At 35.0% G+C, this 26930-nt stretch overlaps 1 protein-coding gene across 1 annotated transcript in view; it reads left to right on the top strand.

The window, feature by feature from the left end:
- The window catches only part of LOC150096080 (serine-protein kinase ATM-like), a 250619-nt gene that overhangs the window by 72171 nt on the left and 151518 nt on the right, over positions 1-26930 (top strand). Inside the window, exons 8-9 of the mRNA XM_090409613.1 lie at positions 9082-9263; positions 22069-22281. Coding sequence (XP_090265739.1) covers positions 9082-9263; positions 22069-22281 — 395 coding nt within the window. The remainder of the gene's footprint in view (positions 1-9081; positions 9264-22068; positions 22282-26930) is intronic.

The raw sequence follows: 26930 nt of genomic DNA, 5'->3' as shown, positions 1-26930 counted from the left end.
TGGTGAAACCAGATGTAGTCTTTGTGTTCTGAAATCCTGATATTTGCTGTCCTGCCTTTTTGGCCAAAGTAGGACAATTTACAGCTGCAAGGGACCTGGTATGCACCAGGTAGGTCTAGGGGAAGTGGTTGGTCTTTGGTAGAGTGGATAAGGGGGTGCCAACTTTTTATATGGTCTATAATAAGAAGTTATGTCATATTTTTTGAGGATATTGGTTATTTTCTCAGAGGTGCTCCAGATTTAGGGGATGATGATAGATTTAGTGTAATCTTTATTATGAAGGGGGGGAGGGGGTTGTGGTTTACTGGTTTTAGTATTTTTTTGGGGTTGTAGCCATTGGCTAAGAAAGTGTTGAGGATGTGGTTTAGTTCAGTGGTTAGGGCATCGTCATCTGAGCAGATTAATTTTGCCCTGTTATATAGTGTTTTTATAACCCCATATTGTTGTGAAGGGGGAGGGGGGGAATTGTTGGTGAATGTATCTGCCTGTATGGGTGGGTTTTCTATAAACAGAGAAAACCAAAGATCCATCAGGCTGGCAAGTGATTAGAGTGCCTAGGAAGGGGAGGGTGTCGTTCTCCTCTTTTTCCAAGGTGAACTGGACCCTGGGATGTTGGTTGTTTAAGTGTGTTAGGAAGGAGTGGAGTGTATCTGAGCCATGTGGCCAAATAACAAACACATCATCCATGTACCAAAGCCAAATAGTGGGTTTTTGTGGGGCAGAGTTTAAGAATTTCTCTTCAAAGGTCTCCATAAAGAAGTTGGCCAAGGGTGGGGAAAGTGGTGAACCCATGGATGTCCCCTCTATCTGTTTGTAGAATTTTCATTGTGAACTGAAATAGGGCTGAGATATTGGGCGGAAATTTGACTTGGATGAGCTATAGGGTTTCCTTGAGTGGGACATTTGTGAATAGGGAGGAGACGTCCCAAATGACCATTATGTCAGTGTTTTGGAGTGAGAGGTTTTCTATACTGGCTTTGAAGTGGGCTGAGTTTTTTATGTGTGATGGTTTGTTGCCAGTATAGTGTGTGAGCGCTTTGGCCAAATGTTTGGCTAATTTATATGTGGGGAATCAATGTCATCCACTATGGGATATAATGGCACATTTTGTTTATGTATTTTTGGAAGTCCATATAATCGGGGGGGGTCTAGAGTTAATAGGGTTTAGTTTGTTATTAACTTCCGCAGGCCAAGAAGTTACCTTCTTAAGGAGTCTATGGAGAGTTCTAATCTGAGAGCTGGTAGGATTATATTCAATAGGGAGGCAGGTAGTATGGTCTAATAATAAAGCATTAAGCTTACCTGTGTAGTCCTTTTTTGTTGAGAACCACCGTGGTGTTTCCTTTATCCGTTTCCCTTATATTATTCATGGAATCATCAGCAGCTATAAAAAAACGTTCCAAACCTCAACAAATTTGGGTGCATGTGACTGCCTCAAATTTGGGAGACTTACATCGTGAGAACTTCAGCCCAACGGCCAAGACAACCCAATTAGCCCACTAGGGGGGCACCATTAGGACTTTAGGAACAATATTAGTTTCTTGCCTTCTTCCTCGTTTGCTTTTATTAGTGCCTGCATGCACATACCATATTTGTATGTTCTTGAAGATGGCAACGTGACGTTGCCGAAATATTGAAGGTATTCATTAAAGTTTCCTTTAATTAATATCCGTTTTATGCATTGTAAAGTCTAATTATTAGTTTAGCCATGTTACTGATTTACTGTCGATATACAACCTTTTGTGGATATGACTAATATTAAAACAAAAACAAACAAATCTTAAATTTTAAATTGTTATTTTAAATCAACAGCTATATAAGAAAAAGTAACTGTCGATTCATAATCCATTATGAAAGATTTTTGTACTATTTTCTGCTCATCATCATCCTTGTTAGCAGTTACTCCTGAATATCCATGATATTCAGGAGTAACTGTGTATAAACAGTTCTATTGAACTGGAAACAGTTTAATAGAACTGTTTCCAGTGTAAACCTCAATGAAAAAATATGAAGTAAAAATTGTGTTATTCTGCTAGTTTCTTATGCACTACAATGTACTTCATTATATTATATGATCTCTAGAGTACCGTTCACGAATAGTGTAATTATTAGTTTAACCATGTGACTAATTTACTGTCAGTATACTGCCATTTGTGGATGTGACTAATATTAAAGTGTTAAATCAACAGCTATATAAGATAAAGTAACTGCTGATTCATAATCTATTATGAAATATTTTTGTACTATTTTCTACTCCTCATCATCCTCGCTAGCAGTTACTCCTCAACAGACAGACTATTTACAGTGTAAACCACAATGAAAAAATATGAAATAAAAATTGTTTTATTCTACTAGTTTCTTATACACCATTATGTACTTTATCAGGAATAAATATACTTTTAACATTATTATTATTATTGACACCTCCAAGGAGTCCGAAGCCTCATCGTGGGAGGACACCCACTGTACAACTCCCTGTCTCCACTACTATACCGAATTTCTTCTACCAAGCATCTACACCAACGCCATCTACCGCCCACAACCACCACTACAGCTAGTATTCTTTGTCTGTAAATTGCATGTGTTCTGAAAGGTTGATTTGTCTGTATGCAGGATGAAAAACCTGAGTTTCTCGGAGAAAAAACCTTGCTACCTCCGTATCAGATCAGCTAACTCACCTTCAATTGAAAAAATTCCACATAATGATTCCTCCTATCATGACAGAAATCGAACTTTGGCCTTTTCTTATTGAGGGCAGATCGTTCTTCCAATTGTAGCACTCTCGCTATCACCCTAATTATCTGACGGGACGAGAGAAAACACTGTTAGTAGTGGAAATTTATGTTTATATTTCGGCAGATGGACTTCGTTTTTGTGATGGTTCTTTAATTGTAATCAAATCTGCTTGGGGGGGGTGGCAGGGAACAAGTTTAGGTTGTAGTAGAAAACAGTAATGAAGGAGAATGCTATATATGGTTGGTGTATTTGAATTACTCAAAGGTGTAAATATGTGAATCATTATTAATAAGTCATGTGAGAATGGAAAATGTAAAGGAAAGAACAGGTGTGAGTAGAAATACTTTCAGTACTGGCAAATGAATTATTAATAATTAACATTTGTGATATGTGTTTCCTATAAGTTGCTGGGTGAGCAAATTGCATGTGATCTTATAAATTCTAGACATGCATAAGTGAATTTATAAAGACATAATTAAAAAAAAAAAAAAAAATGTAAGAAAGGGGAATCATTTAGGTGTAGCACGAATACACGTGGGTTGATGGAACAGCAAATCATCTTGTAAATTTGTACTTGGTATGTGTATTTATTTCTCTGTTTTATTTATATTTCACTTCATTTTCGAAGAATTTTCTTGTATTTACTGAGTACTGATGGATTATCAGCAGTTGAAGAGTTATTGTTTTGTAAACCAATAGAAAGAAGAGCCACAGCACCTGAATTATTCAAAATATTGGATGATTTTATATGCAAGGCAAACATACAATGGAAAAATTGTGTTGGAATTTGCACTGATGGTGCTCGAGTTATGTCTGAAAGGTTTAAAAGTTTACAAGCCCTTGTGAGGGAAAAATCCCCACGATGTATTTGGACACATTGCATGATTCATAGAGAAGCTCCTGCTGCAAAGGAAATGAGTCCTAGTCTAAACATTGTGTTAACAACAGTTATAACTGTGGTGAATTATATAAAAATGAGACCCTAAAAATCAAGACTGTTTTCTGAACTTTGCAAAGACATGGCTGGATCAGAACATTTTACTGTGAGACAAGATGGTTATCACAGGGAAAATGTTTAGTGTGTTTACGAATTAAGAAATGAAATAGCAGTCTTCTTGGAAGAGGAAAATCACAAAGAAGCAGAGAAGTTTAGAGACCACTTATTTATGATGACATTGAGCTACTTGGTGGACATATTTGAGAAACTAAATACAGGAAAACCTTGCTTAATGCGAAGTTTTCCTGTATTTAGTGATTCATTAATCCATCAATGAATGCGTGTTAAGCGAATACAATAAACCAGACTTTCCCAAACTTTTCCTACGATGGAACACTTCACAAATCCTGAAATTTTCATGGAATACCTTGGTTATCTTGTAATGCATTAATTAATAATTAATTGTTAATTTAGCTCATTTTATTATTAATTAATAATTGATCATTATTTATTAATTAATAATTAATTAAACATCAATTAAACATAAACATGATTAAATTAATTTGTGCTGATTTTCATTGACATATCCCATTCTGATCACCAAAAATTTATAATATTATTATAAGTACTTACGAGTGAATGCAGACTTTTTCTCCTGTGTGCTGGTAGTTTTCCCCTCCTTTTGTACATCCTGGAGATCGCTTTGTAGGCTGATGGTGGATGACTCACTATCTGTTGCATCACAAACACCTTCAATAAGAGATTTCTTAATACCAAAATTAAACAAAATCCCTTGTCTCTTATTCATATTAAAATTTCAATCTGTAGGCCTATTACTTTTAAAAAATCACAGCACTATGGTTTCGAAACAAGCGCTTTCACCCTACAATACGAATTTGCGAAGAAAGTATTCAATATTACTAGATATGAGAACCGAATACAGACTACTTGAGCTTCAATTTCAGTGGAAAAATTTTCTTTTCCTGTCACTGACATTTGCAACACAGATGTTATTTCCCTCAGTTTTGAGAACAGAGGGTATGCCGTCTTGTTGTAATTGGCTTGCAGGCAGCAGGCAGTTTTTATGATCGGTCATAAACAGCAGTATTCTCTTTCCCGATTGTTGAAAGATTTCGATGTGTGAAAATTAACAATAATTCATGAATATTTCCATGTTTAAAAATATGCTGCTTGGTCACTGACATTTGCTACACAGATGTCATTTCCTTCAGTTTTGAGAACAGAGGATACGCCACCCATTGTTATAATCCTCTTGCAGGCAATTTTTATGACTGGTCATAAACAGTGGTATTCCCTTTCCGAAATGTTGAAAGGTTTCGATGTGTGAAAATTAACGAAAATTCATGAATACCTCTATGTTTAAAAATACATGGCTTGGTCACTAACATTTGCTACACAGATGTTATTAGGCATTCTGGGTCTGAGCTTTTTGACATATTCATGAATATTATTCTCCTCAGAATATTTCCACTATAAAATATTTATTCATGAAAAATGCTTAGAAAACTAAAATAACAAATTCGAGGAGAACTTCTCACGGAACACTTATTCACTTTCTGCAGAACACATTGGGAAACCCTGCAATAAACAATAGGAATCATTATAATTCATCCATCAGTTAGCATAAATTTGAAAAAAAAATTATCTGTAAATCTATATTATATTATATTAGAGGATAAAATCATCAAAGTTAATAAAAATCAATTGCTTAACTTTTTATTTAATGTCTAAACATTTGATTGAGTTATTTTGCACAAAAAATGAAGTAAAGATGTTTGAATAGTACTCGTCTTTTTCATCTTGTCATGCAACTTGTGATAGCTGGCGATCACTTTATTAAGATTTTGGCAGACTTCGAAGCTTCATTCCATATCCGAATTAGTATCAAACAAAATTTCCTTAGCATACTCAATGTGATTGAAGACTAGCTCAGATTCTACTCCAGTTAGCTTCTTAGTTGCAACGTTCTCTTCTTGTTCGCACTCCTTATCTTCTTCTTCTTCTGCTTCTTCGTATGCATGCTGTTCTTCTAGTTGAAGGAGATCATTCTTGCTTAACTGTTCTGAATGAGAATCGAGCAAGTTTCTCACATCTTCGTTATCCAGTTCATTAAATCCAAGGTTCTTTTTCAATTGTGCTGATTTCTTTAATAATGTTATCAGCTGGGTTATTAAACCCAATGAAATCATTTGCACAGTGAGATAAGATCTTCTGCCACACGACTCCTTTATTACTGCAACTTTCTTTATCAGTCTTTCTCTTTTCCTTATCAGGAGTTGGATATAATAAAGCCTTATAGGTATCTAAATTAAAACAAAAGGAAGGAAAAGTTTTTGAGCAAGAGAACAAAAATTGCACGTGCACTTGCGATGATAGCTTTGAGTCAACTGCCGAGTATCGCCTCCTGCTGGCTGCTACATCGAAAAGTACTGCCACTCGCTGCAAATTGGCAACAAAAAATTTTGCAAAATGTAAAAAAAATCACATTAATTGATTAATCTCTCGCTTAAAGTGGGAAATAGTATCATTTCACTCACTCGCACTAACTGATTATTGCGCATATCGAATTTGCATTAAGCGAGGTTTTCTTGTATATTTAACCTGCAACTTCAAGGAAAAAATACACATATCTTAGAAATGAGTGATTTTGTAAAAAGTTTTATAAAATAATGCTTTTTGTAAAAAGCTAGAGTTGTGGAACAAAAAAGGTAAAGCAACAAAAATTAGAAATGTTTGCAAATGTGGATGATTTATCAAAACCTACAAAGCAGAAGACCAACACATCAATGTTTTGACTAATTTTTCTCTTTTTCCATATAAATTTATTCAGTTGACTTCCTGCCATACCAGCTTCACTAATTCTGTTGTATATTTTCATATCTAATTTGCCATCTTCACTAAAAAATAACTGAAACGTTTTACTTGTTCTATAGGTTCACCATTCAGGATACAGTTGAGGTTTTCAATGTTTCTGCTTATTTTCATTGTCTTTTTCTTTTTATTGCTGTTCATATCAACTTTATTACAAGAATTGTTCAAATTAGTCAAGGAATCTGCAGACTTGTACTGGATTTATTTAGAAGTATAACATCATCTGCATGAAGTAAAGAGCTGAGATTAATAACATCAATTCTGATATCAGGTTTAATACCACTTTTGTTCATAATGTGATCCATACAGGTAATGAAATAACAGTGGAGATAATGTCCACCCTTGTCTCACACCTGATTTAACATAAAACCATCTGTCTCCACTTCCTACAATTCTAACTGCTGACTTACGACTGAAATATAGACTAAGTATTGCTTGATATAATGATATAATGTTAGTCCGTGCGGTTAGCCTAGTGGCTATGTGCTTCGCAACCATATGCCTGGGGCAGGAGTGTCCTAGGTTCGATTCCTGTCTACGAAGTGAGGAGCTTAAGGATCTTTCTCAGCCATAGCCAAGTTAGCTGGTCTTGGGCATGGACAGCAGGGTTTTTCTCCCCAGTTTACCTGGGGTTTTTCATCCTGCAAGCAGGCAAACCGGTCCCATGAACACACACTGCTACAGTCAAAAAATACATCCCTCCCCCCCAGTGGCAGGCTTGGCGACAGGCCGGTTGGGGGTTGTACTAACAAAAAATCACATCAAAATGTAACACGCAGACCCTGCAGTGGAAGCAGGATAAACGCGTAGAGGAAGATGAAGAAGAATTGCTTGATATAATGTTCCAGTTCATCATATAACTGTAGCATTATGAACGTGTTTCTTGGTACCTTATCATATGCCTTTTCCAGATGTACAAAACTTAAATATAGATCTTTTTATACTTCTATGATTTCAGAACTATTTGTCTTAAAGTGAAATTCTGATTCCTGTCAAAATCTATTTGGCATGAATCTGGCTTGCTCTTCTCCAAGCTTCCCTTCCACAATTTTTCTTGCTTGTTGCTATATTTGCCATTCTGCTACATAACGGGAATTTAATGATGATGAAATTTACTCTGGTTTATTGTTTTTCATGCAGAGGCAGATTCAAGGAAACATCCTATGTAGTTGTATTTGCGTCAGTGAAGCAAAGTGGTTTTTTCGATTATGTTCCATGATGGCAATCCAAAGTAAGGTCTTCTGAATACCATCAAGCAATATTAGTGGTGCTTTGGGTGCACCACCATTCCAAATTCTTACACCAGTCTTTTATTCTTTTCTTGCAGACAATTCCCACTGCATACCTCCATAGCTGTTTTTTTTCTATTTGCCACTGAGAGTCCAATGTTTTTTTCCTTCAAATTTTAATTTTTTTTTCTTGATTAATATTTCTATAGTTGACTACAGTTCACTTCTAAAAGTTGCTTGACTTTAATTCTTGAAAACTGTTTTACATATTTTTCTTTTCAGTATTATATTCATTTTTATCTTGCTTAAAAATGATGACTTCCAATTTCAGATCCCCTGTCTGCTCTTGTATTTTGAACCAGTTTGAAGATATGATTATCAACTATAGCATAGTCAATAAATCTTTTCTTTTTTTCTTGTTTTCTCTCCATATGAAGTAGTTCTGTTCTGGACATAGACTAGTTATCACTAATCCATGTGCTGAACAGAAATCCATCTGGTAATGATCATTAATATTAGCTTAGCACTTTTTCCAATTTTCCAAAAAACATTTCTATATGCCTGGAATCCATTTCCTACTGTTTAGATCTCCAACAAGGACTAGCTTTTCCACTTTCCTTATGTCAGCTGCCTTTTCTAATGACTCAAAAAAAATTCATCTATTTCTTTCTTAGTAGAATCTCTGGGATCCATTTGCACAAATAAGTCATATTATTCAATTACTCATTTTGATATTTTCCCTTATGCTACTTGAAATTTGCTGACAATCAAGAATTTTGTGTGTGGTGCCAAATGCTATTGCTAATTCTTCCTTTCCCTGATCACTGTTGCCTGAATATAATCTAAACTGTATTTATTATTTAGCAGGAGATTGCCTATTTTAGTATTTTTTTGTACCAGAAAAACCAGTTATATTCAATATTCAGATGGTACTTCTGGTATACTACAGCTATAGTTTTAAACTTTTTTTTTTTTTTTGGATACTGTTTGAGTTGTATATATAATTTGATAATTTCAAAACATTAAGGGTTTGTTGAAACTGTAATTATAGTTGAGTTTGATAATATAAAGGAAGATTGTCAGTTAGAGTCAAATCATATATGAAGGAAAATACTTTTAATCATTGAAAAGAGAAGGAATAAATAAAGAGTCAGGGAGAGCTAATTTCATCTTATGGAAAGTGGTATATGGATGAAACAATGAAAATCATAGAATGATATTATTACTTATCATTACTTATACATAATATTACCTGTCGTTAACTTTTTTTTCTTTTTTTTTTTTCAGGAGAAAATATTGGAATTTTTTCGGATACAGTTAGCATTACACCATCCTCTTGGTATTAGAACTGTCGAGGAAGGTGCTTTTGCACATGATTGGACACAGTGGAAAAATCATCTTTTTAAAATTTATGAATTAATTATTACAGAATTGCAGAATTTTTCAAACAGAAGTAAATATTCCTCTAGGTATGTTTTGAAATCACTACAGTTTAATCAGGTATTTTTTTTTTTATTATTATTGTATTGTATTGTGTGTGGCTTTCTATTAACATCAGCAACAATATTCATAATCCAGATTTATAATATTATAAATGAAATCTCGTTTTAAGCTTTTGCTTGTTGAACAAAGCAACAAACAGTCTTTTTTCTGATTATCAGCGCTTATACTTAACTCATTGTCATCGAATTCCTAATGTGTAACAAGGGATGCACGGGATACTATGATAATACCACACGAAAGGTTTAAGTTATTACTAACTTACCATCAACATTTTCCTTCAAATTTGATGAATAATGTGGAGAAATAATTTATCCATTTCTTGTGTTTTTAATTATTTCTTCATATTTTTAATCTTTATCCTTTAATCTTTTACAGTTTATTGTTTTTAATTCATTTTTAACTTATTGTTTTATGGTTGTTTAGCTCTGTTCTTGAATCTTTAAAATAATTATCCATAACACTGTCTGTTAAACTGTCTGGTTAATGAAGATAGGAGTATGAAGTACAGCAGTTCCACCCTAAATATAATTTCAAGATATGTTTTTCAAAATGCATTATCTAAGGTCTAAGCAAGCAAATTCAAAACTTGAGGGTGCTCCTAAACAAAATAAGCATGCTATGTTATGTTTGTTGTGTTATTTCAATTTCACTAGACAATGTGTATATTTATTGATGTATAAAAAAGTCATAGCTGGTATGATGACTGATGTAAAGTAGAACACATGAATTGCCTATTTTTCAGATGCAGTATGGTCTGTTTGCAAAATGTTATTTTTCTAATAAACAAATTTGATTTATTTATTAATTCAGTTTTCTATGTGGTTATATCTGCAAGAGGTGTTAGTCTAAAAGATTTAGGACACAAAGAGAACCCTTTTATTAGCAGTTTCATTCTGGTGATAAAAAAAAAGCATGAAAAATAACAAAAATCTGATCAAATTGCTAATGTAACAAAAATCCACCACCTATGAAAATTGAAGTAAAGTGAGTAATAATTGCAGTATCTCTCTCTCTCTCTCTCTGCTTCTAAATAAAGAAAAAACATCTTTTATTTCTTTCTTTCTTCTTTCTCTTGTTTTACACTGAGTTATATATAGACCCTACACTATACCACACAGGCTTTCAGAACAGATTCGATGGAACAGGGTGGTTAATCCTTATTCGTGTGGTGTCCTGTGTCTATAGATTAGTCGGTTTTGACAGTGTCCTTTGGATGGAAAGAACTGGGTTCGCAACCCATCTAGGATACAAGGAACCTTTATCAAGACTTTTCATCTGAAGACGAGTTAGCTAATCTCATACAGAGGTGGCAGGCAAACCGACTAGACAACCACATGCGATGTGTACTTTTTATTTTAAAAAATGAAGAAAAAAGCATGAAAAACAACAAAAATCCAACTCTAAATCTAAGAAAAATAAAAGTCCAGCAAAAAAAAATATAAAAGATAGCTAAAATTTGCTGGCCTGGTTGGTCGAGTGGTTTATCATAGCTGCTCTTTAACCAGCAGGATGCAGGTGGGAATTCTGTTATGGAAATGGATATTTGTGATCATCTTCAGGTGGGAGATGAATTTCATTGCCCAGTGTTAGCCCACAACCTCAAGCCTAAAGTGGCTCAAAAAGTTCAATGTTATATATACATACAGTAAAACCCCTTTTCTTACACTTTCCAGGGGACTGATGGAAAAAAGTGTAAATAACAGGAAATGTAAAAAACGTTAAAAAAAAAAGGCTAAAAGATGACTTACTGCTAGTATGTGACTCTACATACTAGATTATAAAATTTAATAACTGAAAATAAATGAATTTACAATTACTTACATTTATCTATTTAAAAAAATCTTGCCTCTCCATGGTATTTAAGGCATTAAATGCCCCATCATCTCCTGATGCACTTGCAATATACTGCCTCAAAACAGAGATAGCTTCCACTGCTTCTTTACTAGTAGGAATGGTAGGTTCTTGATCACAGTCTTCTTCAACCACTTCTTCTTCTTCTTCACCGAGGTGGTTGGAAAGGATGTCTTCTACACTTGGTACCATTGATGTGATCACACCAGCATCAACATAGTCTTGAAATGAACACTCATCCATCGCATACCAGTTGTTGGGCTCTGACATATCTTCTTCTTCCTCCTGTAGTTGTTCCTCCTCTTCCACAAACTTAACTCCTGCCTTCCGGAAACAGTTGGATATGGTTTCAGGAGTAATATGCAATCATGCTTTGGCCTCATAATGCATGGCATCAAGGATTGATATGGTCATTTGTTTTGATTCCATACCATTATCATGCATAAACACACTTTTTCAACAAGCATTTTGCTATATTTCCATTTAAATGCATGGATGATACTCAGATCCAATGACTGAAGCTCACTTATACAATTAGTGGGAAAGAACACTAATCTAATGTTTCTGAGCTGCAGATCTTCAGGGTGTGCAGGACATTTGTCTAGCAGTAATAGTATTTTGTAGTGATTTGCCCTCATTTTAGCATCCAGAGCATGCATGGTGGATGTGAAGATGTTGCTGGTCATTCATGCTCTGCTGTTGGCATCATACTTAGTAGGCAGATTTTTCACGTTCTTAAAACACTTTGGCTTTTTAAATTTACCAATAACCAGCAGAGGTAATTTTTCTGATCCATCAACATTGACCATGAGCAAAACAGTTACCCTCTGCTTGCTGAGTTTTCCACCGTGACACTTCTCTCCTCTAAAACAATGTTTTATTTGGCAGAATGTTATAAAAGAGCCCAATTTCATCAACATTAAAAATATTTTTCGGTTCATAGTCCTGAACAATAGTCTTTAGTTCATTTTTGCACTGGTTTACAGTTTCCCCTGCAACACTATTACTTTCTCCACACACACTTGATTATACACAATATTGTGACAAGTCTTGAAAATCAATCCATCCATTTGATGCAGTAAAACCATTAATCCCCAACCTCGCAGCAACTTCAAGGGCTTTTGCTCAGAGAATAGTACCATCGACTGGAATACCCTACTTTGGTTTTTTTTTCCTAATCTTTTTTCTCCCATTCTGTCTAAGTGAATACCTCCAAAGATTAGCTCTGTTAACACATTCCTGTATGCTAACAATGTCAAGTTCTTTCCTAATATCCTCGTTTTTAATATGATATGGCCATTGATGCCATCTGTTCACATCCGTAATCTTTCTCAGGAACTCTCATATCTGTGGTCGCTAGTCTTTGGTCAAGTGTTTTATTTCTAACCCAGCTCTCAGATCCATAAGTTAAAATTGGTTTGAACACTGTCTTGTCACTAATTAATGTTATGGCTAATTTGTAGCTAATTTAATGTTATGGCTAATTTCTCTCTTATTCCATATAAATTTATTCAGTTGTCTTCATACCATACCTGCTTTGTTGATTCTGTTGCCTATTTCCATATTTAATTTACCATCTTCACTAAAAAATGTGCCTAAGTAGCTGAAATGTTTTACTTATTCTATAGGTTCTCTATTCACAATGCAGTTGACATTTTCAATCTTTCTTCCTATTTTCATTGTCTTTGCCTTGTTATTGCTGACCTCATACCAAATCTATTACAGCAGTTATTCAATTCAGTCAGGGAATCTTGCAGGCTTGTACTGGATTTATGTAGAAGTATAACATCATCCGCGTAAAGTAAAGAGCTGAGATTAACATATCCAATTTTGATATTAGGTTTAATACCACTTTCTTTCATAATGTGATATTTGTTTGTCAGATGTCATCTCCTTCCAGGAGGTTGACTACCATGAGCTTCCATCATGTACGGTTTTGTGTTTCTTTTTTGCATTCTTCATAGGACAAAAAGGTACAGTCCTTAATATTTTGCATCCAATCTGTTTTTTTGTCTTCCTCTTCTTCTTTTTCCTTGTATCATTGCTTCTAGAAGTGTTTTTTGTGGGGATTCATGCCTTAATATGTGACCAAGGTAGGTGGTTTTCCTTTTCTTAATGGTTTTCAACAGATTCCTATCTTCTCCGATCATCTCTTCTTCTTCTAGGGTCACTGTTTGTGGTGAGTCTTCTCCACAACCTCCTGTCTTGGGCTGTAGCCACATCCAAGTTCTTCATCCTCAAATCCTCCTCCACCATCTCTCTCCATCTCCTCTTTGGCCATCTGTGCTTCCTCTTCCCACATACTCTTCCTCCCTCCTCATCATGTGACCAAACCATCTCAATCTAGCCTCCTGTATCTTTGCTCCTAAGTTCGTAACTTTCACCGTTCCCCTTACATAGTCATTTCTCAGACGATCCTTTCTGCTCACACTGCACATTCACCTAAGCATTCTCATCTCCACTACCTCCATTCTGCTGATGTTATTTTTCCTCAGGACCACAGTTTCCATATTAAGTCCTTCTCTAGTTCCTTTATTTCCATCTCTAATATTTCTAAATTAGTTTTTTTGGCAGTCCATGGGACTAAGAATTCTTCTGAGGATCCACATCTCAAAGGCTTTTAGTTTATTTTCACACTATTTTGATATTGTCCAGTTTTCTGCTCCATATAGCAGTGTTGATCATACGTAGCATTTGGATAGCCTAATTCTTGTTTTTGTGTGAATTTCCCTTGAGGTCAGAATGTTTTTCATGCTAATGAAGGTTGATGTAGCAATTTCTATTCTTCTTAATATTTCCTTATCACACTTTCCATTATCTGTAATTAGTTGACACAAATATATATAACTCTCTACTTGATCTAAAGTATTTCCTCTTATCTTAATATTTATATCGGGTATTTTCCCTTTTTCTCTTGTTACCAGCATGGTTTTGTTTTTTTTGAAGTTGAAATTAAGTCCATATTTTTCACTTAGCTTCAGCGTCTCTTCTAGTAGGTTTTGAAGATCTTTTTTTATTTTCAGCTGGCAGTACTGTATCATCTGCATATTTTAAGTTGTTTATATTCCTGCCTCCTATGCTGACTCCTTTGAATTCTTCTAATTGCTGGAAGATATTTTCAGTATAGAGGTTAAACAATATAGGAGAAAGAACACAGCCTTGTCCGACACCCTTCTTTACTGGGAATTCCTCTGAGATTTCTCTTGATATTTTTATTGAGGCAGTTTGTTCCCGATATAGATTTATCAGTATTCTGGTATCTTTACCATCTACTCTTAAATTTCTGATGCATTTGATTAGTTGTTCATGTTGTATATTGTCAAAAGCCTTTGTGTAGTCAATAAAACATAAGTAGATTTCTTTCTGCTTCTACAGATATCTTTCTATAATAGTTCTAATGTTGAAGAGTCCTTCTCTAGTTCCTTTATTTTCCTGGAAATTAGATTGTGTTTCATTAATTTCCATTTTGATTTTATGTATATTTCTTTCTAGGATGATATATAACATAACTTTTGCTATCTGACTGATCAGAGTGATTGTTCTGTATTCTTCACATTTGATTGTTTTCAATTTTTTTAGGTATAATGTGATATAGATAATGAATAACAGAGGGAATAATGTACATCCTTGTCTGGTACCAGATTTAACATCAAACCATCTTTCTGTGCTTCCTTCAATTCTAACTGCTGACTTTCAACTCAAATGAAGACTAAATATTGCTTGATATAATGCCTCATTGACACCACATAACTGTAGCATTTCTCTTGGCACCTTGTCATATGCCTTTTGTAGGTCTATAAAATTTAAATACAGATCTTTGTTATATTCCTATGATTTCTCAACTGTTTGTCATAAAGTGAAAATCTGATCCTGACAGCCGCCTCGTTTTGGCCTGAATCCAGCTTTTCTTCACAAAGTTTCCCTTCCACAATTCTTCTCAACCTTTTCTCAAGTATTCTTGCATATATTCGTCTTCTGTTGGTCCATTTTGATAAGGTTTCACTGGCCTGACAGCTGTTTCGAACTGGTTGGTTCTCCTCAGAGACCAGGGATAAACCTTAAGAGAGCAAAAACTCTCATTCAGTACTAAGGAACTTGTAATGTCGGAGAAGTGTATTTTTCTTTAGCGAACTCTCGGTCGGTGCATAAAAGTATTTACTAAAATAAAAAGCCAAAAGGCTTCAGTTTGACGATGCAAATTTATCAAAATGGACCAGTAGAAGGTGATTATATGGCCGCTTGGGCAAGCTCTCATGTCTTCTAAGTGGTTCACCTAGGGCAACTCATGAATGCCGGCGAGTGTATTCCCATATGCTCTCTGGTCAACTTTTTTTTTTTTTTTTTTAATGAAACTTTCATAGTTTTTACATTTGGCTTTGAAATAATGCTGGATTTAATATCCACTTTACTATATAAATTTGCATCGCCGAGCTGAAGCCTTTTGGCTTTGTATTTTAGTAAATACTTTTACGCACCAGCCGAGAGTTCACTTATGAAAAATACACCTCTCTGACATTTCAAGTTCCTTAGTACTGAATGAGAATTTTTGCTCTCTTAAGGTTTCTGCCTGGTCTCTGCAGAGAACCAACCAGTTCGAAACAGCTGTCAGGCCAGTGAAACCTTAGCAAAATGGTCCATATATTTGCCTTCTATTGGTCCATTTTGCTAAGGTTTCACTGGCCTGACAGCTGTTTCAAACTGGTTGGTTCTCTGCAGAGACCAGGCAGAAACCTTAAGAGAGCAAAAATTCTCATTCAGTACTAAGGAACTTGAAATGTCAGAGAGGTGTATTTTTCATAAGTGAACTCTCGGCTGGTGCGTAAAAGTATTTACTAAAATACAAAGCCAAAAGGCTTCAGCTCGGCGATGCAAATTTATGCCTGGGCAAATGCTCATGTCTTTTAAGTGGTCTACACTAGGGCAGCTTGTGAATGCGGGTGAGTGTATTCCTGTAAGCTTTCTTGTCAACTTTTTTTTTTTATGAAACTTTCATAGTTTCTACATTTGGCTTTGGAATAATGCTGGATTTAATATCCAGTTTACTTATATAATAATAAAATATATATATATATAAATACAAAAAATTTATATAAAATAATATAACATATATACATGGTGTCCCTGTTTATGTACATCTAAGTTTTATAATCCAAATTAAAGAAGATAAATGTGCAATCTTTTTAAGTAATTGCAAGTGTTCAAACTGATGGCCATTCTGAACCAGGCTCTGCTGATAACGAGGACCAGGGGAATTGCAAACATGTGAAATGATTTCATTTAGTATTTTGGCGCATTCTCTTTCAATTGCTGCTTCCAGTTCATTGATTGTTGCTTGTTTTTTGCATAAACCTTATCTTTGATGTGTCCCAACGGGGAAAAAAGTCCCAGTGGCATCAGGTCTGGTGTACATGGGGGGGGGGATATTCAGTGCTACATCAATCTGTTCAGTAGATTTTTGTGAAGATATGCTCACACATCATGATGGGTAGTGGGGAGGTGCTCCATCTAGCTGGAAATAAACTCCTCATCCCCCAGACTTCTCTTGAATGCATGACATGACAGATTTCTGCAGCAAATTCAAATAAATGACACCAGTCAGTGACAGTGCTGTCAAAAAAGAATGTCCAGTTAAGCCCAATGCTGGCAATCCACACCACACTGTAACCCCTGGTAAGTTCACATGGTGTTCCATCATAACATGCAGATTCTCTGTTGCCCAGCAGCTGCAATTGTGGTAATTAATTGAGCCATTTAACTTAAATGTGGCCTCATTGCTCCAAACAATTTTGTTTGAAAACTATGCATCCTCTGTACATTTTGCCAAGTACCACTCACAAAGTTCAACTCTCCAGTCAGAATCATCTTCATTGAGGGTGTGGACTAATGTTGGAATAAAATTTTTCAAATGGACATGCTTCAAAATGCGATGAATGCTCAATTTTGAAATTCCTGTCTCATGAGCCGCTTTCCAAACAGCTTTTCTTGGAGATGCGGTAAGTTTCCAGCAGCTCATTTTCTCTTATGGACATCTGCGGTTGTATGGAATGCTTCTTTTGGATGTCTTGAACAGTTCCATCTGCTTCAAATTTATCTCTAATTCAAGTAATGATGAGTTGTGTTGGTGGATCTCTTTGAAGCCCCCACTTCTAAACTGTCTTTGCACTCCACTTCCGGTAGCACTTTAGGATAAATTTCCTTTTCTCAAAGCTTAGTCTCATTTCAGCCATTATTTCAAATCAGTTACACCTGAAAAGAATGAAAATTTAATGAGTTATGAGCTGTAAAAGTGTGTATTCATTTTTCTGGGACAGAAAAATTAATAAAAAAATAGGGACAAAAAGTTCTTAGTGCACCCATGATACCAATGTACTATAGGTTTACAACCTTTTGTGTGCAGAAGTCACATAAAAACATAAACAAAAATCCATCCCAAAAAAAGATCCACTTCACTAATATTTGTAGCCTCTACATAGATTAAATTTCAATGTGCACCATCCTTTAACTGATATCTACACCAAAACTTATTTTTTAAACATTTAAACAGAACTTCAACTGGTAGAAGCTTTAGCAACTATCTTCTCACTTCTATGAACTACATTCACCATCCTTTAACTGTATACAAGGGAATGCTTGAGCATTTGTCAGTTCTGACATCTATACATACCCATGCCAGAGAATGCTAAGCCTAGAATACCATCTTTTTGATCTTTTTTCGGGTCAAAATTTCTTGTCCCGTTGTTGCATTCATTTTCTGCTTTTTATTGCTCTCCAAATTCTTTCAACTACTGACCTCTGAATATTTTTATTTGAAACAATATTTTATTACAACCCAAATTCACCAACTATGATATAGTTTTTCTTGGGTGTTTTAATGTCTACAATTCAAATTAAGCTCCCTTTTAGTTTCTCTGATCAACCAGAAAAAATGCCAAAGTATTTGCTGTTAAATAGTCTAATGCAAATTGTCAACTTAGCTGTCAGAATATCAAATAATCCTTAGTATTCTGGTAACACCTTTGATCTATTCATAAGCTCTTTTCTTCCAAATATATTGTGAATATCAGCCTTCTTCTTAGTAGCTCGTTTCATATTCTGTGATATTATACTAGTGCCTTTTCGTCTCTTCCTTCCCATGCTTTGATTATTGCCTCATCTCATAATCCAAGCATGTGCTCTGATAAATTAAATGAAATCATTTTTTTTGGAATGAAGGCCATCTTCTCCCATTCTGACCTCTTTCCCTCCTCTGTGACACCTCAACCCAAGATTGTTCACTAATTCACCAACGTGACATGAAAAAAAAAAGAAAGAAAAAAGAGTCAGCATCTCAAATGGCTCAAGACAAAAATATTATGAACAAACTTAGCTCACAATGCAGTTTAGTTTAGTTTGTAACAGCTGAAAAAAAACCCATCAATAAATCCAAATATGAATTTGAAAAGTTCATGTGCAATGAACCTGCCTTCTGCTAATTGCAGCTGAGCTCTCTGATCCTTTGCCAAACTGTTTTACAACTACTGTCCTTCCATTCCTCTACTTTTCTCACATCCAGATCTCCTGTGGTTTTCTCAGAGAAAATCAGAAGAATTCTGAATAGTTTTGATGTTTTTTCTAGTCCTGATGGTTCAGTTGTGCTCAAAAATTGTCTCTCTTAATTAATGTATATCTTATATTGTCCTTTCAATCTTTCATACTTATCCAACATTTTTACCCTACAGCATGAAAGGAGCCTATATTTAATTTATGAGAAAAAAGGTAACGGGGAGGATCACTAAAAGTGAAAAATTTTGCAACCTTGGAGGCCTACCAGTTAATCAGTGAATTCTGCTACTCAATCCACAGTGGATTTAGCCATCACCACCCACCTTTGGACACAAACCATGGGAAGGTTGGGAGAAACATAATTGTGTGGTCGCTCTTACATTTCCAGAATATTTGATTTGGTCTGGCAAAGAGGAATATTTACCAGATTATCATCTTAAGCTTTGCCAACCTTTACAAATTTGATTGACAGTTCCTTTCTCTGTTCGTTATCTGCATATTGTGATAAACGGATAGAACCCTGGTTTTGCCTATATGCTTCCTTTCATACATTCTTATTATTATTTTGTGGCACCTCCAATGAGTCTAATGACTTATTGAGGGAGAGCACCTACTCTACAACTCTTCATCTCCATCATCTACACCAATACAATCTACTGCTCACTACTACCACCACCACTAGTATTTTTTGTGTCATAATGAAAAACCCAAGTTTCTGGGAGAAAAAACCCTGCTATCTCCACATGAGATCAGTTAACTCACCTTCAACTGAAAAATTCCATATAAAGATTCCTCCTTCATGACAAGAGTCAAACTTAGGCCTTTTCCAATCAAAGGGAGTAACATACCATCTTTCATCCAATTGCGCTACGGAGGTGCTTACATATAAAATACGTAAATTACATTTTCTTGCTGAAATCAAATCTTATTCCTAATTTTGTTGGGAACAGGACTCCATTCCTCTTCATTTAACAAAAATTGTTTGCATTGCTTAAACAGTTCTCCATGCTTTTTCATTGAGGCAAGGACAATTTTAGTCACTTTTAATATTATGAACAAACACATTTGTGCCTTCATTCTCTCAAAACAGATCTCAGTTGTCCTAATTTCTGATAATACCTAGAACACCAGACAAAATTTCACCTCTTTTCATCTAACCCCCCCCCCCCCACACCTCCGAAAATAAAATAAATAAAAAAATCCTTCACACTTTTTTTTCTCAAGGTGCCACTTTTAACCAATCCAGCTACTAACTATATAAATATGTACAGCCTTAGAATGGTGTTGTAGTGTTTGGAATGGTGCATGAAAAGCATTTCTAAAATTCTTGATGTTCCTCAGAAGAAGGTAGCCCGGCTAATTTCAGATTTCTCTCTCAAAGTCTTGTTTCAACTGTCTCGTGGATAGTTTGTTTCTGTCCGATGTCGTTTCTAGAGGTACTTTCATGAGCATTGCTTCACTGTACTGGCATCCATCATTCCTTCATTTTCTCTTAAGTCTGTAAAGCGAGCAGCAAAATGCCCCACTACAAACATACTGAGCATACCCCCTCCTCTTTCATTATCTCTGTTCTCTGGAACATCCTTCCTCTTGAAGTGGTTTCAAGGAATACAACCCCATCTATTCAAAAAAGAATATTAAATGGTTTTATCTGCTTTATCCCTATTTACAAATGGCACCAATGTTCTATAAATTCTACAGTCTCTTGTCACCGTAATTGATATTAAAAAATAATATCAGAAGCATTGCTGTTTGCTGTTTTCAGTAAATCATATGGTTCACTAATTATTTTTCTAATTTTGTAAAAAATTTAGTACCAACACATTGCTTTCTACTTATGGACATTTATCAAAAATGCTTAGCTAATTTATTAATACTGCCTTGGCTGTTACAGGCTATTCAACACACAAGGGAAAATGGGAATATAACCATCTCCTGAAAAGTTTTTTCCTTTATATTCTTAATCACTCAGAATTTTCTGAGTGATTTTGCATTTTAGTTTTTTAAGGAACTTCTGACTGAATCAATTCACCTAGCCCCTGGTCTTCCTTTGGGTCTTTTTCCTGCCATCTTAACATCAAACACATTTTGTAAACCATTCTTCTCCTGTTTTGTTTAAGTGACCATATCGTATTAGATTAGCCCTACTCACACATTCTTGAATGCTAACAATGTCAAATTCCTTCCCAATGTCTTCTTTTTTAATGTGATTCCCATTGATGTTATGACCCCTAATTTTTCTCAGAACTCTAATTGTTGCTTGAGTGCTTGTTTTCTAACTCAGGTCTCAGATATGTAACTTAACCACGTCACCGTCAATATGGATAAAATACATCACGCCTCTACACTTCGTATCCATCATATAGCTCAATGCAATATGAATGGTATTACAATTTTAATATGCACTTCGTATCCATGGTAAACCCTGCTCTAGACACCAAATGTAACTTTTTCATGACACTTCAGGTCCCCAATAAGTGGAATGGTGGGAGTGATGAAAGTCATCTCCCAATTAAAGACAATCACAAACATCTATGCCCCCAACAGGATTCAAACCTGTTGGTTGGAGAGCAGGTATGCTAACCACTCAGCCAACTAGACCAGCTGATATACATTGCTCTGTATAATGCTTCATTTATCCCATATAATTGTAGTGTTTTGAAAAGCTTTTCACTGGGTACCTTGTCACATGCCTTTTCCAAATCACCCACGATTTCTCAGCTGTTTGTTGAAAGTGAAAATCTGATCTTGACAACCTCTATTTGGCCTGAACCCAGCTTGTTCTTCTCTAAGTTTCTCTTCAACCATTTTCTCATCCTCTTCTCAGTAGGCTTGCATGAATATTGCTTGGAACAACACTTAGCAGAGAAATTCCTCTGTAATTATCACATTCAGCCTTATTCCCCTTTTTATAGATGGAACTATCAGGACTCTACTCCAATCATCTAGAATTTGACCTTCTTACCAAGTCCTCTGAATAACATTATTGTCACTGACTGCAAAACTAGCAAAATTATCAAATACCTCCATATTTGATAATTTTTGGTCAAACATCACTTCTCCAGCTGCCTTTTCACATTTCAAGTTTTTGATGGTATTTTCTGCCTCACGTATTGATATGTACTCCTGCCTGCATTCCTCTTGAAATTTTTCTGCTACTGTTCTGTCACTACTTTTTTTTTGTTTAAGTAATTATTTCAACGTAATTATTCCAGACATGTAGTATATGCTTATGTTCAGTTTTCATTATTAGAATCAGAATTTTCTGTCTGTTAATAAATTAAATGTTTAAGATCTTAAAAAAGTGTTACTCTATTGGATATCCTGCTGACTTTATGATACAGTACATTTGCTTACAGATGGCTTTATTATTTCTAGCAGAGAAATTACATTACGACCAAGCTTTATATCAGTGGCTGTTGAAGTGTATCATCAAATTTCAACAGATGCATCATCTTATACAGAATTAACTCAGTTATCATCTACTCACTCAGGAAGACCTTCTAAAAAACTTAAAATACAAGTAGGAATTCAGTCTATAGTTGAAGAAGAAATTCAGCCATTATCAGCATCCATTGGAATCATTCCTTGGTAAGAAAGCACTTTTTATTCAGACAGAGATTGTGTATTTATGTGCGTGTGTGTGTCCGTGTGTGCACGTGCAGTCTGATTTGCAGCTTGTTGGATTTTTTCTGATGTGTATTTTCAGGAATTTGCTTGATTGCATTACTCTCCCATGATGGTTATACAGTGTCCACACAAATTGGAAAATTAGTGAAACTGTGGAAACCACATTTTTCCTAATTTGATATATATTAACTAGATAATATTGTATTGCATATCAGCAGAGATAAAAAAACAGAGGCAGTTCATCATTCTATCAGAGAAAAAGTATGGGAAGGTTAGACCTCTATTAGTGGCTTTCATGGAGCAAGAGAGGGGGAAATTTGTTTGATCTGCATAACTGCTGCATCTCTAAAGGCAACAACAGTAGGTGTATTTTCTGTCTTCACTGATTGCACCTTCTCTGCAACACAAATAGGTAAATCTTGCATCAAAAAGGATAATCTAGGGAAAGTCAGATGTAAATGGCAAAGAATGAACAACATTTTACTCAAATTTGTGTTTACAAATAAGCAAGATATGATAATAGTTATAACCAAGGATTTCAACACATTGGGCAGTACCTATTACAATCAGAATGGTAGACTAAGAACTTTATGAAGGATATTTATAGCTTCATACCACTTCCAGTATCATCTTCTTTTGCAATAATCAAAAATATCACATAAAATGGTGTGAGATGAAAAGATATTAGACTGCATACCAGTAGCAGAAAGTGGTAGTGCCACGGTTTTGCTAAACCACAATAATTGTAATGCCATAGCTTGAAGACAATTATATAAAGTTGTATCCTGTGGTTTAAGCTGATGTTAAATATGATATGATGTGGAGAACTCTTTGGGGAATGTTCTGTATTTCATTTCTCTTGATGGCAGGAATATTTGTAATTCTAATCTATGATGGAAACACTGATCCACAATTAAAGAACTCTTTCAAGACAACTGCATGAAAATAAAAAAAAACAACAACTCAAAGTGTCCTGGCCAGTACAATCTTTTAGAGAAATGTATATGATGCAGTACAACATTGTGAAATTGTTAGGCTACAATTGAACTTGAAATTGAACAATTGGTGTCCAGAATCCATCTGATTGGACTGCAATCTCTTTCCCTCTCTTATGTCACCTAGATATAGAAGTAGCTTTAAGGCTAAGGGGTTCAACTCATTACCACTGACCAATTTACAGTTTTTTGTTTTGACACTCTTTCTCTCAAGAGAATTAAGTAGTCATCATTAATTAGATGAGACTAATAGTTTTAAATAAAGAAAACTAAGAAAATACATCACCCACACATTTTTAGATAACACTCTACTGGATGCTTTAGGATGTATTCCATCCTGAAAAAAATTAATACTGAGAAAAAAGTATTGTGCAATATTTGGTCTTGGACACAAGCATTCTTTTTCTTGTAGAAAATCAACATTACGGTTCACAGTTCATTATAATAGCTGTAATTTTCACACACCATGAGAACTACAACTGATATCAGTATGCCTATCAGGATTGGAGTCATCAGCAAAAGCAAACTGAAGAAACGTTACATTAGAAATCCTCAAAGACAACAGAACAACTACAGTGGCCTAGTATGATTGTCTGATTATCTTGGATTAAAGACAACTCTCTTGGTTGTGAAGATATTCAACAGGAAACATATCGAGATTTTGATAATGACTTTGAATTTATTAGACTTATGTTATTACTTCTGAAATATGAGAACAGCCAGTTTCTTTCTTATTTAGCTTTAGATAGATTCAATAATTTAAATATTAAAAGCATTTAAACTGATTCACCAGAAAGAAAATCTACACTTGAGATGCTGTTATCTTTAGAAAAGAAAGAGGCAGGTTGTAAGTATTTTTTGACAGTAAATTTTGTTTACATAAATAATGACAACTTTTGATTCTTTAGGGAAACTTGTAACAATAAGATTATAACATATAGACATGTTTACAGAAGAATATTATATTTTAATTTGCCAAATATTTCAGTCTGAAATTAACAGACTATCTACAGTGGCTACATAGGAACCGTTTTTAACAAGGTGGAATACCAACAATTGATCATTCAAAAGTAGAGCAAGCCACGTGATGTTATATCGCTAAGCATTAAAGAGAGGAAAACATTTTTTTATCAGAGTAATGATTAAATTAAAGATATTAATTCACAAATTCATATAATAATCTTAATTTATAAATAAGATTAGACTAATGTAAGAATTAAAAGTCTTAATTAAAAAAAAAATTATATATATATTAATGTGTTATCCTGATTAAACTATCCCATATTTTTTGATAAGGAGTGCTTAAGGGTCACAGCTGTATAACTGAGAGGAGACCTCCACATAGCCTTTAAAGGAATGTGGAGAACCGACCAGGGCTTCTGACCTAATGTCCAATCCTCACCTTCTCGTGGTGCACCCTGTTAGGTGTCTACCTGGATACTGAACGAACGAGGATGGGCTGGCAATTTTGGATTTAGCCGACCAAATTGTATTCTTATTGGCTTAAACCACAATATTAAATGATGGTACAACATGATAAAATTTCATGCAGGCTGGGGCGTCGCCCGGTTAAACAAGGCCCCTGTTGTTTATGTCAGGGAACCAGTTGTTTTCGTCAGGGCGAACAGCGAAAAGTCAGCTACTGGAACAAATCGTAAAACACACCCCAACTCAGTATCACCAGAGTTAAAGATCGGTACTATCAACATAAGAAGCCTGAATGGCAAAGAAATGGAGCTAGTTGAGGAATTAGATAAGTACTAGATCAACATAATAGGGGTAACTGAAACAAAAAAGACCAAAACCGGTGAGCTCTTTCTGAGCAATAAATGCAAAATGTTATATTCAGGCAATGACAATCAAGGAAAAGAAGGAGTAGCTATAGTATTCAACACTAAGTACGAGGCTAATCTTCTTGAATGGTAGGCAATTTCAAGTAGAGTGATGTGGGCAAATATCAGAATGGGGAACTGGACAATGAGAACTTATTTGTACCTATGGTCCAACAGAAGACTCTCCTAAGGTAGAAGTGAAGGAATTTTTTGAGGCTTTAGAAAAAGCAACTGACACAATGAAAAATGAAAAGTTGGTCCTTGTTGGGGATCTAAATAGCAGAGTAGGAAATGATTGTCATACATACAAAAATATTTTGGGAAAATTTGGAGAATAGAACAAAGCTAATAATAATGGCAAATACTTGTTGGATTTCTGCTCAGGACATGGACAGATTATTACTAACACCATGTTCCAACATAAAAATGTGCACAAATTTACATGGAGAGAAGAGGCAAGGAATAAGAAAAGTCTCATTGACTATATTATTGTTGATAGTGATGTTTTCTCTCTGGTGCAGGACACTAGAGTGTACAGAGGATTTGAAATTGGAAGCGATCACTATTTAGTCTTGAGCAGGATAAAATTGAATTTCATATTGAAAAGAATAACATGTAAGAAAGTTTTAAACAAATAAAAGTTGAGCAGCTCTCAGATGTGAACTGTAGACTAAAATATACAAACATTATTCAAGAAAAAATGAAAGAGTTTGAGAACAGGAATCAAACCTTGGAGATTCAGTGGCAAGCACTGAAGAAATTATTAATTGATTCTGCCAGAGAGGCATGTGATGAGGTTGTCTGCAAGGATAGAAAAATCAGAACTCCCTGATGGACACAGGAAGTTAAAGAGGCAGTGAGGAAAAGAAGAAAGCATATCAAAAGTTCCTGGCAAATAAGTCAGCTTATGCTCTTAGAGAATACAGAGACAAATGTAAGAAAGCTAAACACTTTGTAAAACTAGCTAAACAAAAGTGGTTGGAAGACATTGGTAAGAACATAGAAAATAAATATCAAGAAGGTGACAAGATATTCTGGAGGTTGTTGAAAAAGCTCAGAAATGGAGGAAAGAGTGCTGTAAAAGTAATTAGAGATGATAAAGGTGATATGAAAACTGGAGAAAAAGATATCCTTGAAGTATGGGGTAATTACTTTGAAAAATTGCTAAATGAGACTAGCAGTAATGACAGCACAGTGATAAAAAACACTGACCAGGCATGCAATCAGGAATACATATCCATGCTTGAAGTTGAAAAAGCCATCAAAAGTCTGATGTGTGGAAAGGCAGCTGGAGTAGATGATATTAGACCAGTAATGCTCAAGTATGGAGGTATAAAAGTTTTACATTGGCTACACTGCATAGTTCAGAGGGCCTGGACAGAAGGACAAATTCCAGATGATTAGAGTATAGCTCTCATAGTTCCCATATATAAAAAGGGAAATAAAACTGATTGTGAGAATTACAGAGGTATTTCTCTACTGAGTGTTCCTGGTAAAATTTATGCCAGTATACTTGAGAAATGGTTGAGAAGTATTGTGGAAGAGAAGCTTGGTGAGGAACAAGCTGGATTCAGCCCAAATAGAGGCTGTCAGGATCAGATATTCACTTTACGACAAATATTTGAAAAGTCATGGGAATATAACAAAGATCTGTATTTAAATTTTTGTCGATCTGGAAAAGGCATATTACAAGGTGCCAAGAGAGAAGCTATTCAAAACGCTACAGTTGTATGGTGTCAGTGGATCATTATATCAAGCAATACTTATTCTTTATTTGAGTTGT

Source organism: Typopeltis vanoorti, chromosome 19 (genome assembly GCF_054136105.1).
Source record: "Typopeltis vanoorti isolate ZY-2024b chromosome 19, IOZ_Tvanoo_1.0, whole genome shotgun sequence".
In the NCBI taxonomy this organism is placed as follows: Eukaryota; Metazoa; Arthropoda; class Arachnida; order Uropygi; family Thelyphonidae; genus Typopeltis; species Typopeltis vanoorti.
Note: the sequence above shows the minus strand (reverse complement) of the source record. Positions and strands in the feature narration are given on the sequence as shown.